The sequence below is a fragment of the Perissodus microlepis genome, chromosome 17 (genome assembly GCF_051167445.1).
Source record: "Perissodus microlepis isolate ML-2025 ecotype Zambia chromosome 17, ASM5116744v1, whole genome shotgun sequence".
In the NCBI taxonomy this organism is placed as follows: domain Eukaryota; kingdom Metazoa; phylum Chordata; class Actinopteri; order Cichliformes; family Cichlidae; genus Perissodus; species Perissodus microlepis.
This window is the reverse complement of record NC_140477.1, coordinates 12,141,478-12,157,657: the sequence shown is the minus strand read 5'-3', so window position 1 is coordinate 12,157,657 and position 16,180 is coordinate 12,141,478. Positions and strand designations below refer to the sequence as shown.

At 42.6% G+C, this 16,180-nt stretch overlaps 1 protein-coding gene across 3 annotated transcripts in view; it reads right to left on the bottom strand.

Moving 5' to 3' along the window:
* Window positions 1–16,180, bottom strand: part of sema3aa (sema domain, immunoglobulin domain (Ig), short basic domain, secreted, (semaphorin) 3Aa) — a 36,192-nt gene that overhangs the window by 18,148 nt on the left and 1,864 nt on the right. Inside the window, exons 1-3 of one of the 3 annotated variants that reach the window (XM_084909315.1) lie at window positions 14,136–14,483; window positions 5,101–5,261; window positions 3,671–3,733 (exon numbers count right to left, since the gene is read on the bottom strand). In XM_084909315.1, the coding sequence (XP_084765441.1) occupies window positions 3,671–3,733; window positions 5,101–5,259 (222 nt within the window). In that variant the 5' untranslated portion in view covers window positions 5,260–5,261; window positions 14,136–14,483. Of the gene's footprint in view, window positions 1–3,670; window positions 3,734–5,100; window positions 5,262–8,785; window positions 11,278–14,135; window positions 14,484–16,180 lie in introns of those variants that run through there. The other 2 variants (XM_084909314.1, XM_084909313.1) reach the window with 2 other exon arrangements.

Genomic DNA, 16,180 nt, shown 5'->3' with positions numbered 1-16,180 from the left:
GTAACGATAGCTGAAAAAAGACGCTACAGCATAAGGTAGAAAAACCAACTAAACTGAATATCTATGCTATTAGTATTTCTGAAACATGAAATTATCACTAATATGACCTACTGTGAGGTACAGCCCATCCAAGAAGATGAGGCTCCAGTTCTGCTGAGCTAAATTCTAGTATTTCTGGTACATTGCCTTAATTAGCAGGGATTGCTAGTGTTAGCTGATAAATATGGTAATTTCAAACAAACTAGCATGGCATTAGCCAAACTGCTAATGTTGAGCTTCAAAATATGAGGTTCAAAACCATATACTGACCACAGTACTGTGCAAAAGTTTTGAGCCACCCTTCATATGCTCTTGGATAATTTGAGGATATCAAAAAAGTTTAAGGCCTATAAACTACCTACAGCAGTATCTGGGAATCATTTGCTTAAGAAATGAGAAAAACTCATGATGCATCTGACCCATCAGTCGATCAATCTACTGTTCATCAAAACATCATTAGGAATGCTTTGAGGGGAAGGGTAGCTGTCATGAAGCCATTCTTATGGAAGGCAAACATGGAGAAAAGACTGCGGTATGCTATATTTCTCAAGAAGTGGAAAGAAAAGCAGCAGCGCTTATTAAGTGATAAATGCGAAGTTTAAATGTTTGGCTCAAGTCGTCGAGGAGGAGGTCAGGAGGGAGGAACAACAGTGAGTGTCTACGGCCATCTGTAAAACATGATGGAAGCTCTGTCATGGTTTGGAGCTGCATTTCAGCCAGTGGTGCTGCGGATCTTATCAAAATTGATGGAATTATTAATAATACCATGAGATTTTGATAGACAATTCAGTACCATCTGGAAAGCATTTGATTGGAAACGGCTTGATCCTGCAGCATGACAATGATTACAAACACACTGCCAATGCAAAGCATGTCTTGATAGAAAAACACACAAGGGAACACTTTCAGTCATTTGCTTGTCTCCCTGGAGCCTGAACCTCAATATTATTGAAGGAGTCACCTTGACAGAGGATGGAAATAAAGACAGCCTTTGAATGCTTTTCAAGAGAAAGTCTGGAGAACTTTTCCTTAAGATTATTTCAAGAAATTACATGAAAACTTTTTGTATCCACAAGTCCATTGGACTCCACTTGCCTGCCTGTGTTTTGTGAGCATGTGGTCTCACCGTCCTTGGGGCACATGCATAGTTGATGAATTAATTCAATGCCTTAACTATGCATGTGCCCCAGGCCGCGGACTTCGAGTGGACTTCAAAGAACTATAACGGGAATGACTGGGCTGTTGTATCTCCAGTTGTCCATGTCCGTGTGCGCAACCAAGTTAAATCAAGGCTCAGGAGAGTTTAAGCTTTGGTCATATCAAATATTGATTTTCAAGCTCATTAGAATTGTAAAAACTCAGCTTTACCCTATTATACTGTATATATAATGTATATTTATAGATGTTTCAGTAAATCTCTGCACCTACTTACATTTTCCAATAAAAAATATAAAGAAACAAGGGGTGGACCAACACTTTTGCGCAGTACTGTGCATCTATCCGTCTGTAGTGGAGACTCCATTAAGTCCTTTCCACTTATATTTCATTGATTAAACAAACTAGATCGATGTTAATCAGTGAGTGTTAGAAGTGTTGGCAGGCAGATTTTGTTACCTGTTGAAATGGGCAGACTGGTTAATTTCCTGTTTCCTGTCTGTTTTTTAAGGTAACTGCCTGATGCTGTTACAGCATCTTAAAATTTATCTTACAGACTGTAATATCAATATTCTTGTCTAACTGTTGGAGGAAAGCAAATAACTATCTCCTTTAAGTGTAACTGTTCTCTTAATATAAAATCTGTGACAGCATGCTAACAGACTGGGGTTTTCCATGTCTTTAAACAACTTTTAACTATGTGTGTTATCATTAACTTAACTTGAAGTCCTGTGGCTGACCTTAACCCTGCAAGTCTTTGTGTGTCTGTGCGTCTAATGGTTTTACCCTCTGTGTACTGCTGAACAGCGAGCGCGCATGTCCCCCCACATCATTCTCACGGCCCTCGTTATATACATTTCATCAGCTTCTATAATCCCCTCCAGGGTCAGCTCTGTTTGGGATTTTACACGGCTGTCTCAGCTAGAATCATTAGCTATGTGGTAGGTAGGTCACACCTAAACACTGAGAGACGGTCGTTATGGTCACTCAAACTTGCGGCTCTTTCTTATTCTGTGGAGAAAAATGACTTCCCTGATCACAAACCATGTCATTATGTGAAAACCGCAACACACGCAGAGGATAAATGAGTCATTACCAGATGATATTAATGGCTCTCGTTGGATTGGTTGTTAATGCTGACCTCCCATGGGGAAAAAAGGTGGACAGATTTGTAAACATTTAAATGACTTGAATGAATTTTGAGATAATTCTGAGTTCTCTAGTTCAATAAAGAAAATGCACTGGAAATGTGGGATAACTCGAGAGTATTATTTTCCCATTAATGTCTACAATAGCTGGACAGCAAATCCGAAATGACATCAGGCACTTCTACGAAATCGTAAATCCACACTCTGAACGCTTTGTTCGGTGAATCAAATGCAACAACTTGGACCATGTTTCACAGCCATTCTACCACGGATAATGATACAGCCATCAGGCATTTTTTAGGGGGCAGCTGTTACATTTGTTCTGCCGCTGTAAACTGTGGTTTGGGGAAATGCATCACTATGGGAGCTCTGAATGCTTTAGTAATGTCCTAATCAAGGCCTCTCCGTGCTGTACTCTGTCTCTGCTCTCACCGCCTCATTTTCAAGGGTAAACATTTTCACAGCAGGCAAATACCTCATCATTGCATTTTGTGTGATGTTGTGCTGCCAGAGCACACTCTTTCCACTGCACGAGGGAGTGAAGGTGAAGTATTGCCTACGTGGTTGTGCGAAACCCAAAAAGTCGCTAGTGAGTTAGATCCCAGCGGAACCACTATGATTTAAAAAGACTGCGCAATTCCTGATAATCCTAAAAAACCCAGCAGCACCGCACTCGAGACTCATCCAGCTATGAAATTAGGATCAGATACAATGCAGCCAGGGCCTTTCCAAACAGAAACACACACACATACAAATAAAGCACACTAACACCATTGTGCTTACAAAGTCAGCAGCATAGAGTGCGTTCAGCAAACTTGCGACATGTGAGCTAACACACCGCGTCAGATAACGAGAACTCAAACAATACACTCCCACATAAATATGCACACAAACGCGCACTCTGAGGCACATAGATAAACATGCTCCCAAAATTAAACTGTACATCGCAGAAGCAAATAAGTTCATTGTCCTTGTGCCCCCGGCATGCTGTGTACACTATCGTGTGACTGAACATCTGCTGTACAGTGTGTTTAGATGTAGGTGTCATTGTGGGACAGCCTATAGAGAGTACAGCGTGCCAGAGGTGAAATGGAACACGAGTGCTGCACCACGACTTTTATCTGAGCTAATTTAATACCTCTTCGTCCTAGTGTTTCTTTAACGGCTGCTGGGCCCTGAAATTATTTCTGTCTTATATTGTTATTAAGATGTTAAAAAAAACAAAAAAGGGAAATTTGAAGACAGAGCAGACATGTAATTTCCGTGACAAAAAGCAAACATTACACGGAACAGCTCTAATCATGACGCTGTTATAAATGTGGACTTACCCCTAGGTCTTTCCCTGCCCACTTGCATTCATCCCTCTTAGAGGGGGTGGCGGGCCACGCAATCTGTGCAAATGAACAAAAAAAAAGAAGAAAAAAAGCAAAGTCACATCATGCTGGGGGTTGAGAGGAACATTTAAAAGTCATTTCATGAAACACTAAACTGGAAGGCAGTGAGTCGATAGAGTGAATCAGAGGAAAGAAGCAAGCCTCGTGTAATTCCAGGACATGATTAAGAAAGATATTTCCTGGATTACCCAGTTCTTTATTTCGCTTTATATCTTTGGCAATTCCATCAGAAACATATGTGCACATATAATAAATATAAGGACGTAGTAGAACGGCGCAAGATTGACTGCATTAAAGGGAAGCAAAGAAGAGTTTTATTGACAGACATGAAAATGAAAAAAAGAAATCAAATCTGATGTTTTATTGAAATTGACTAATATACGTTTTATTGCCCTCTCTGACATTTGCTGTGTCAATACAGGCATTTTATACAGTCTAAACAGGGGTTCTGGTTTAAATTACAGCGTGTCTACGCTTGAAATCCTCGCCATAAGGTTGTACTTTTCACTTCAAATATGAAAAGAAACCAGGGTTTTGCTACTTTGCTTTGGAAGAGATAGGTCTCATTGTCATCCATCTGTGGCCTCTGGTGTCACATGAATTAAACACACATGGGGCATATGAAGTGTATGAGCATGCATGTGTGAGCTGTAATAAGTACGGGAAAGATTATACGTAATTATACCGCAAAAATGGGTGCGACAGAGCTGAACTTTTTGCTCCTGGCCACACAGATGTCTGCAGACAATGGAAATGTATGCATATCTCCATGTCCAAATGTATGCACGTACACATATCCACACTGTTATGTGCTTACAATAGACACACGCACTGCTCACTCTATTCCTAGATTTATCTCCTCTCTAGATCAGCTGACTGCTCCCCTCATGGGATTCTGCATTGCACATTTTTTAGGATAATTACATTAGATTTGCTTAATCACTGCTTTTTTGGCCTTTTTTGATGCGAAGATTAGAACAAAAGAACGAAAAGGAAAGGAGGGGGGGGAAATACACATCTGAGCCAAGGGCAAAAGATTTAAAAGATGCACTTTCCCCTCTCCGCATTGACTATGTATTTTTCAGCACTTTCATTCCCTTTTTCAGCTCTCTGCAGCCTGCAGGCAAGTCTGTGTCAGTCTTGTGTGTCTGTGATAGAAGCCCGAATCAGATAAAAGAGACTGTTAACCTAGTCCAGGTGGAGTAATGGAATTATGGACAGCCCCGTCTGGACCGAGACAGACAGTGGGAGGGATGAGGGGAGGGGAGAAAGTGATGGAGTAATGGACTCCAGAGGGAGCAGCAGGCAGGGAAAGATGGAACGAGAGAGACGACTTTTAGACAAACCTGAAACGAAAGTTTTACCTGTTTGTTGTCCCTGTTGATATTAACGAGATCAAATGAGAAAATGTGGTCCTCAGCTCCAACCAGCAGTCTCCCTCGCTCCTCGTCCAATAGGAAACTGTCATAGCTCGAGCTGTTTGCCAAGCCATTGAAGGTGATGAGGTTACTAGACTCTAACATCTCTGGAAGGAAAGAAGAAAAACACGGTGATTCTTAGATGCACAGAAAGGGTGAAGAAAAGGCTATACGACAGAAGAAAAGCTTTTTTAAATGACAGAAACAAGTCTATATTTATCCAACGCACTTCCACCAAGTTTGGACTAACCACAAAAGACTAGTGTAAAAAATGCATTTGCAACACACGGTATCTTTTTGATTAAATATTGCATGAAATCACAATTATTCATATCTTAAATCAGTCAGTACCAGTGAATGCTTTTTAATCAAAGCCACGTTTCAATGGCAGGAAAAAAAAAGAACAAACAAAGAGTTCTTCCCCATCTATGATAATGTTGTAGGATATTAAGGAGATTTCATGTTTCCTTAATTGTGTTTCCACACAAACACTTGCATGGACACTTGTCAGTCAAGTATAGCGTGAGACATTTTAAGTGAACACAGCATGTCCCAATCAGGGACGCGGTTCAGACTGCTCAGCCGTGTGATTGGCTGAATAATTCATATGGAGTAAAGGCCAGGGGAGACACTTTGTGTAAGCAAGTATGTGTGGAGGTGTCCATGTATCTTTAAACGGGTTACTATGTTACATAAACGAGTTTGCGGCTGCACGTATACTACAGCACATGTGTGCGAAGCCATCATGCATAAACTTATAATATGTGGTCAAGCTGAATGAAAACCAAAGACCTGGCATATCGGCTGAAGTCTAGCCAGTCAGTTAAAGTTTAATCAGCAAAGATGAGTCCCTTTCACTCTGCAGGGTCAGCTATCACAAGAGCAACAGTATTATATTAACAAAGAACAGCACTCCCACCCCGGATTATGTAATCGTTTATCCTCGTGAACCTACTTGCCCGAAACAACCAAGAAAACCAATTTTTACAATTATGCAAAGTCAAAGGCAATTTCATAAAAAAAACCCAAAATAATCTACAGTATGACATGACCTGACATGGATATTAGATTAACTGCTTAGTACGTGAACTAAATTATAATAATATAATAATTATCACAAAAATAAGAAAGAAAATATGTATCAAAAGATTGTTGTTTGCAGTCCTAATTAAATATGAAAGAAAATCCTTTACTGTGTATAAAAACACTTTAGTACGGCCATTCATGCGATGTTTTTATTTATTACATATTTCTGTTGTGGAGAGAATACGTTGACCAAACCCATTAAATTATATTTAATTATCATTGTGAATAAAACTCTGTAACATCATTACATGGCAACAAAAATGAATATCCAATATGTCAACCATCATTTTTGCTTTTCACTGTATACTGCTCCAATAACTATCTATCTATCCATCTATCTGAAAACACGCACAAGAGTATACAGTCCAGTGGATTGTGATCTCCGTGCTCTCCCGACAAAGCTCTGATTGACGGGCTGCTATAGGAGCCATCTGTGCCCGCTCACAATGTGTAAGATCTTAGACATCTGTGTCCACATAAAAAGTGGATTGATGGAAAGGGGATACGGAGGAAGTGGTGTGTCAACCAGCTCTGTGGATCGAGGGCTAGCCGGGTGGATGAGGGCTGTGAGAAGGAGCGGTCATCACCTAATAAAGACGCTCGCAGCTCATCTGTGTCAGTTGGATTTCTGTTTGAGGCTACCTTTGAGGTTAAGGAACCTGGAGGGGAGTGGGAGTGAATTTGTGTGAAATTTTGTACTGTACCACACATGGGTTGAGCGCATGTGTGGGGGTTTCAGTGCGTGTAGGTATCTTTTCCTACGCGGGCCATTCCCTGCACACTGGCATGCTGGCATTCACATTTGCACACACTCGGCTGCCATGGGAAAATAAATCCACAGTGCTCAAGGAAGTGATTGTTTAACTTAAGAGCAATTTTCAAAAACATTTTGTTATCATATGCTAACCAGTCGGGACCCACTTTTTTCAGTTTACCAATAAGACATGACATAGCAGGGTCAGGAAATGAGTTTGAGAAGGGAAGTCAGGAAATGCTGTTTCCAGCCGACAGGACGCCAGAAGAGGTCTTCTCGTGTTTTCGCTATGGCGTAACGGAAAAAGTGATGGACGTGGCAGAAAGCCAAGCTGGGCATAAAAAATGAGAATGAAATGGAAAAAAAAAATAGAAGATGAAAACAAAGGAAGAGAGGAAGACTGGACGATTTCAAAAACGGCAAAATAACAAACCAGAGGACACATTTCAGTTTCATCATCGTGTGAATATGAGTTGAGTTAGAATTGCGGTCCAGTTGTCAGTATCTGAGATCCTTCATGAAAAGTTTCCTCCAAATGGGCCAAAAAAAAAAAAAAAAAAAAAAAAAAAAAAAAATCACCGCACACATATTTCAACACGTGGTAATCTCTGACAAAGACAAGGTGGCCTGTGCGCACAAAAACACACAGAGAGCCTTTATCTGGGGCCGGGATCTACTGTGGTTTGGAAAATCGGAGGAACTGGGGCGTAAGCACCTAAGGACCTCCAACCTAAACACAGACACACTCGTTTGGAAAAGGGAACAAGCAAAGATACAGAGCACAAGGCACAGCTCATACAAAATATAGTAACCAAGCAAACGCTCAAACAGTCAGCGGACATATAGAACAAACACACACACACACACACACACACACACACACACACACACACAAAAACACACAAAAGAAAAGCAGGTCTGACATGAATTCACGGCGCTCTAGTTTTTAAAATGCCTGCCACACCCTTGAACTTACATGCAGATATTGACCTAAATGTATACACCACATTAGTTCTCTCTGAACACAAACACACACACACTCACACACATGTATATACATATATATATATATACACACACACATGCACATAGTCCAAGTTGTAATCCAATCAGAATTTGTGCTTATGCAGCACGAACTCGTGGAACAGTGAGCGCACTCAGCAGCTTCCACCTCCAGCGCTCTTCCCTTGCCCGGACCCCCGACACACACACACACACACACACACACACACACACACACACACACACACACACAGAAACACACTCTTCCTCACGTATGCGTTCATACAAAGCCACATGCCCCCTCACCACACACAGTCTGCTTACACTAGCCATTGAACACGGAGACGTTTGAACACATACTGGTGCATGCTTATACATTCCCCTCATTTCACACATGCACACACACAACTCTGTGTCTGTTCCTCACTGTCTCTTGTTACACACATCCTCTGTCTGCTGTCTTTCTCTCGCACAGTTTCCTTTTGCAAAAGGCACAACGGCCGATGCGGACGGCTTCAGACAAATATGCCAAGGGCACACCTACACACGCAGATGCAAATATGCAACCACACCGGAAATTCCGTGCCATCAGTGTATTCTTTTCCCTTTGACATTAACACAAGAGTGAATGGCCATATATGCTGATCTACATTATTACACGTGTAGGCTACTCGACAGCCGTTATACGTCTTTGTTTTCATATTCAATAACTGCAAACAAATATTCAAGGACGCAGCTTGAAACAGGCAAATACAAGCAATTCATTCAAATAAATTACCATTTGCTCACCGTCATACTCCATTATGGAAAATAACCTGGCTCTTGTCTTAAAAAGCTAGAGGGGAAAAAAGCTACATTCAAAATTCAAGTGCAATTGTCTATGGAGTACTCTTCACTCCCCCATTCTCCAAACAGCCAGGCGTTTTAGACGCCTACATGCCACGCAATAGCAGAATAATGAAACCACATGAAAGAAAGGCGACGAGGCATTAAATTATGTTTATCTGAATGCGTGTATGTGAGGATGTGTGTGCTGTGCGAGTGACACGAAACATAAAAGCCCGACAGAGGAAAACACTTGACTAGGAATCAACAGATGGATAATATTCCACTAAAACAATGTCCCTCTTTTTTAAAGTCTTTTTTCCCCCTTGTTCATACATCCAAGTGAATGCTTGTTTTATTCGACCACTTGTTCTTGTTTATATCCTCTTTTTTCTTGTTCGGTGTGTGATTTAGACCTCAAAGGTGCCGTTTCTGTGGATTCAACGAGTGTGTAAATCTAAGTATTACGAAAGACCTACTCCATTCACATGCACGCGGGGTAAAAAAATGGCACGTGTTTATCAAGCTTAGCTTTGCAGAAGCAAAGGCGAACAGTACTATAATATCTCCAGCGGTTTGGTTTGGCATCTCAGCTCTTGAATGCTTTCTTTTCTCTCTGTGTGTGGTGCAGTGTACATTTTGCCTCTCTCGTGATGGCCTCGGCCACAAAACGCAGGTGTGAGGCAGAAAAAGAGGAGACAGCCGCCGCATGGAAATTTGCAGAGAGCTTTGCTTAACAAAGTGCTCAAACATTATCCTAAGCTCAAGGATATCCACACATGCCTTAAAAGTTCACCTCCCCTCTCGGTGTTCCTCCCTCCCTTTTCGCTCTCTTTCTAAGCACAGTAGCAGGTGTGGGTTGGTTTCCATGGCGACTGTCTGTATAACACAACCTGGACTGTATGATTTCTCATTCAGGTGCAGCTGAGTGACAGCTCTGACAGGAAATGTGCTTCCTTACACACGGTGCCCCGAACACTACAATTAAGAGGAACTCCCATGAGTGTTTTACTCTAGAAGAACGGAGCACGTGTGTGTGTGTGTGTGTGGTTGTGCGTGAATGAAGCCCGTGTTGATGGACTATTTACTACAGCCACACTAAATATGTCACAAATTTGCTTTTGAAGCCACAGTGATGGTGCTTTGCAGGAAGAATGAGCAAGTTTCCTTTGATTTCTACACAGTTTCAATAATAATTTTCTATTTTTTAACCAAAAGTGACTCACAGCCATAACTCATAGTCAAGTACCGTATCTTATGGGACATTTTAATACCATATTCTGTCCTGTGAATATGACTCAGTGTATGTGAAAACAGATTATGCATCAGAGGCCCTAATAAGGAAAACGTGACCACAACCCAAACCGCACCAAATCTATATGAATAGTTTAAGTATGTGTTGAATTTCACCACACAGCTCATTCATCTTTTTCAACCCAAATGCTAGACTTCCTTGTCACCGTATGCCATGCCTGTTTTCCCTCGAGAGAGAGAGAGAGGGAGAGAGAAAAAGACAGAGCGAGGAGGAATACAGGATACAAGAGGACGGTATACTAGAAAATCTGATGGGAGGAAAAAACAGAGAGACTGAGAGAGAGAGCAACAGACAGAAACCTCCTTCAAATCAAGGATAATGACAAAACAGAGGCAGAAACCCGTAAAAAGCTTGCGTACAACAAAAGCGGTCAAATATGGAACCGTTTCATTAGCGTGTGTCTCCTCCTGTCATTGGACGGCTGGACCACAGACCAGGCCTACGACCACAGACGGCTCGAGGCCTGGCCGTGCCTACCGCACTCACACACCACTAAATGTTCACGGTATAATGAGGCCTGCCCTGGTTGTTATTACTTTTAAGGAAAACACAGACACACAAGGGAATCTAAACACTGACTTTTGTACGTAAGCAGTCACCCATCCAAACTTCTCGGAGTATGAACAAACTGGCAGAAATGGTCGTGTCTATCCAAGCACACATACGCGTAGACTCAAAGAATAAAAAAAAAATCGCTCCTCTTGCAAAGCCACTGGTGCTATCACCAGGCAGTTTGATGGATGGACTTTGAGAGGAACCAGGCTGTGGTTATGGTGGTCATGTCTGGAGCCACTGCCTGTTAGTGCAGCCTGTCAGCTGTACAGTGTAGCTGAATGTCAGCTCTGCCATTTTATTACAAATTAATGAGGCAGGGCCAGGAATCTGAACGTGACAGCAAACACACTGATGCGACACAAATCCACGGGCGAGGATGCACATTTCAGCTCTGTGCAGCATTTTTTAGGGGGGGAGTGTTGTGCAAACAAATTAGGTTTCGTGTCAAAAACAACAAAAAAAAGAATTATTGCTGTGTGCACTTTGTTAAAGGCAGTTCCACTGGAAAATGATAATGAAAGCAATTTAAACTGTCAAGACTAATATTGTCATAATGAAGCAATATGTTTTCAACCCCTCCTCATTATGTCTTATGCTGTTCCTGTTATTTATGACAGGAATAAAACAGCAAGTCTGAGGAAACGGGGAAAAAATGACCTCACATTAAATTGAGTCTTAAATTAAAGTGATTTTTAAGGCGCTGTTATTTCAAGTTGACCTCTGATTTTGACAGTATAACACTAAAATTGGTAGAGTCAGATTAAAATCGTTAACAGTGTCTATAATTTTTTATAAATAGCCACTAATGCTTAGTAATATCAGCCTGTGCAAAAAATCATTACACACTCTACTTTCTCTTAACATTTTCTTGTTAGCCGCTCCCCTTTTATTCGTCTGTTGTCGGTCCCTCGGTCCGTCTTTCTGCAGAGATGTCCCCCTCATTTGTAACGCGACTCTGCTCAGATTGAACGGTGCACCCTTTCTCCATCTGACTGACAAGACTTAGCAGGTGGCGGGACCCATTCATACCCACGGTTCAGCAATCTGCACCATGCTGTAACCTAAGCCTACATCCCAAACACAGATGCAAAGACACGGGATATTTTTCCCGCGTGCATGCCCGTACTGTGTTTATGCGCGCGCAGGCACAAAAAATGCACAGCGAACATACACAATTGCAGTGCGCACACATATTCATCTCCCGGCAAACACCAACTGCGCTGACGCTCCCTTCTATTGTGACATTTGAGTGCACATGCAGATTATTTTATTATGACAATTTAAAAAAGAAAATAGCTGATTAAAAATGGAAGCGATGGGAAGAAGACACATGCAACGGATGCTCATAGAAGTTGCAAATTACACAAAGGGTTCTGCTGTCTTCCTCCTGCATTATATTCTTATATGCCACAGGATGAGATCAGCTGGTGCGGTATAAAAGCTCAGTGAAAACAGATTTGCTTTTTTTCAGGGATTTGATGAATGGATTTTTGTTTTTGTTTCCCAAGTGGAGCTGGGTATCTGTGGGGCAATGAGTGTCACATAAATACACACATATGCACAAATTCATTCTGCCATCTTTAAACTTGTGGACTCAGGGTGGTGGGAGCTCACCAAACTCTGTGGTCAGGTTTGTGAGTCAGGGGAAGGAAAAGTAATATATTCCGATGTAACACAGGGGCATAGTTGAAAACCAAACCAGTGCAAAACATTGGTTTATACTATTGGAATGTGGCTGTGTGGGAGAAAAGATGAGGGCAGTTCAGTGTGTGTGGGTGTGTGTGTGTCCAAAAAGAGTTGAAAAGAAGGATAGCCAAAAGATATGTATCAAGTGAGCTGCAATCAAAGAGACGGGAAAAGGAGATGAACATAAAAAAAAATTATAAACACACACACACACACACAGAGCTTGCTTGAAGATTGTACTTAAGGTCTGCGGTGTTGTGGTTCCTCAACTGAAGCGACTGAGCCACAGGAGAGGGAGGAGGGTTAGGGAGAAAAGGACGATGAGAAAGAGAGAAAGAGAGAGACGAAGGCAGGCATCTCCAAAGTTGCCGTGTTGTACGAACACCTTATAATTATCTACATCCGCTCTGTCAGCCCCAGCCCACAAGAACGGACAGACACAGCAGAGAGAAGCTGAGAGCGAGACACCCAGATGCTCATTCACATATCAAAGAATAAATAGAAAAAACACACACTGACGAACCCAACGCACATGCAAACACCCGCAAACATACAAACAGCCGCATATTTTCACAGGCGAGCAGGCACGCCCACACACAAGCACACATGGACGCACAGACAGGCTTATTATGGGGGCTGAGTCCAGACTGACTGCGTCGAGTGCGGTTCCACACCAAGTGTCTATTTTGAAGGGTTGTGAGCCAACTCCAGATTCCCCGGCTCCTCATCAGCTCCACCCATCGAGCCAGCGTGGGGCGTCTGCGACGGCGCTGAGAGGTCATACCTTGGCTCCATAATCAAACACACTGAGAGTATTTATCAGGTTGTTTGATGGGACATTTTAAAGTTTTTAAGTCTCGCTTTTCATTTCATTATAAGACCGACACACTGGGTCTTGGTGGGAGTTTCACAGAAAGGCCCCTCATGCTGCATGCACCTCAGATGACCTTTAGGGGTCAGTCTTCCTCCTGATGGCACAGTAAGGGAGAGTGCTGTACATCGATTGTTCAGGAATGTGTGTGCAGGTATGCATTGATCCATGCGAGTGTACCCGTGTTTTCTCCTTGTGATTCGCATGCATGACGTATTGCAGTGGTGCAACAGGACTGTGGAGCAGTCGCAGTTCACTCTAAAGTGATGATTTCCACATGTGTTGCTCAAAAACTCAAGGTGGCAATGACTCACTTTGAGTAACAAGTCGGCCTCTCTTTTTTCTTTTGCTTTAAAACATTACACACACAGCGTTAAATTCTTCTTCACGCGAGCAGAACTGTGATGAGATGGTATCAACACGTGCCACAAATTTAAGCAAGATCATTTGAACTTGGACTTGAGTTTCACCTTACGCCTTCCTTGCTTGTGTTACTACTTCAAGGCGACGTAAGTAAGCGCTATTTCGGTCTCAAGGAGACTAGAAAATCATTAACTCTTTTGATCAGCGTCCCGTCCCCGCAGAGCACGATCCCTTTTTTGCTGAACGTCTAACTGACCCCACAGGGAAATCATTTACTCCGCGCTTGCCCTGCCAGCCGTCCCATGAGAGGTCATTTTATCTACCTGTCTCCCATTTCTCAGTCGCTCTCCGTCACAAACTGCTCACTCTGCAATCTTCCGCCTGTCCTTTCCAGAAGAAGAAAATCGCTCCGTCTTGTGTGACTATCGGCCCCTGGAGGCGTGTCATCAGTGCTCATTTGAGAATGATTTCATGGGCCCCTGCTCACATGCTCTGTGTTTATATGACTGCCACAAGTAACAAACCTTGCTAGTTCTTGTGGCCGTCCTATGCCTGGGAGTCTCTCCTTCACTCTCGGCTCTCGTGCTGGACTTTTTGCTCGGTGCTTGCCCGACTGTCCTTCCCGGGAGCTTTCCTCCTTGCTGTTTATTTGACTTAATTACGAAGCTGGATTTGCATGGGGAGAAGGGATGAGCGACACCTCACTCGAAGCCCGGCCTCCCATCCTTTTGCGTCATCAACTGTACGCCTGCCAGCTCTTCCTTCATTAAACGCGAATCTCATCCCCTCCACCATTTCTACCAACGTCCTCCCTTTCCTCCCTCCATCCGTCACAATGTGGGTGTGAACTGCGAATTGTCTCCTGACAGACATCAAGAGAGCCATCAAACACCTGTGGGCCCGAGACACAGGCGCAGATGCTGGCGAGCGGTGACACACAAAGAGAGCGGCGCACGATACGCTCTCATGCCTTTACACCCCACGCCCGCTCGCGCTGTGACATGCACAACGGCGCAAGCCAACAGCAGAATGCAATCACGCATAATTATAGAAACACTGATGCAACGGCACAATAAAAGAAACTTATCTGTGAGCTCATGCATATGCGCGCGGGCACATGCACATGCACACAACCAGGTGTCTAATTATATGGGGACACGCAAGACCTGACACATTTGCGCCACACGCACACTCGCATGCAGAGACACCACTTACAGTCTAAGGGGAGGAAATCACAAGAGAGGGTGTTGAGTTCTCACACCAAGATGTGGCAAGAACATTCGCACACATACATAAACAACAAAGCTTTGATGCACTTTTAGCACAAAAAAAAAGAAAAAAGAAAGAAATCCATAAAAGTACGTCTAGCGTGACAGGCTTCCCGAGCAGACCTGCTCTCACTCGTCCATCACTCACACAGTCAGTCAATACAGACTTTGATGGTTGATGACATATCTCTTGTCTAGTGCTGTTGTCAGCAACATGTTCACTTGTCAGACTGAACAGTGAAGAGGATCACAAAAAGGGGGCAGGAGGGAACTATATTCACATTCTTTAAACAGATGGCTGGGTAAAGAAGGGATGACATCGTCTCATCATGCCTAGAGGCTTGGCTTCGTGTGAACTGAAGAGATGGAGCCCAGGGGATACATGACTTGCAGCAGGTGAGTTCAAGAATGATGCTTTCCAGATTTATTCAGCTCATGTGGAAAATGCATGTCATCACCCTTTGAATTCCCGTATGATGATGGCTTTATTTTTCTTTTTTAGAATTTTAAATACTATTTCACACAGATTTTATTTTGGATTCAAAACACATACAATCATACACATTTGGAAGTTGAAAGGGTGATAAATGAAAATATACTACTCCCAAATTACAACGTGCATGTCATATGGCAGGCCTCTAAACATAAGTTATAGTAAAGGTTTTGTCTAAAGATAGAGAATGAATTTGTGACAAACATCATATTCACCCTCCTCAAGCCCGAAATGTGATTTTCCCTCAACTTGGACTGAAATCATGTGAGGAGCAAAAGCTCTGGGTGACAGTCGCGTACTTTCAACCGCACGCTCGTGTTTTCGGCTGCAACCCGACGGCAAATCAGCCTGTTCGTAAATTTTCAGAGGGCACGTCTTACGAGGGAAACGGGACGAAAATAAAGAATTGAGAGACCACACTCCCAGGCATATACTTTCGGTCATGTTTTAGGACAAAGAACCACAATAGCCTTCCCTCACTGACATTAAAAAGCAAAAAAAAAAAATATGCCAAAAATGTTGCCAGTTATTTCTAGCTGCGATGAAAAGTCTGCTATTACAAAGAGCCTGATTTAGTGTAGGGTGTGAGAGAGGAGACGAGACACAGAAAGAGAGAGAGAGAGAAAGAGGGAGGAGGAGAGGAAGAACCGGCGCTCCGCAGTCTCCCCTCAAAATAACACACAAGGAGAGAGAATAACATGTTTGCTATATACGTCAAAAACTTACACGTGCACGATGTAAAACAAACAAAAAAGGAAGATGAAAAAAAGGAGAAAACTAATAAATTTAACCATTAATGTATGCTCTA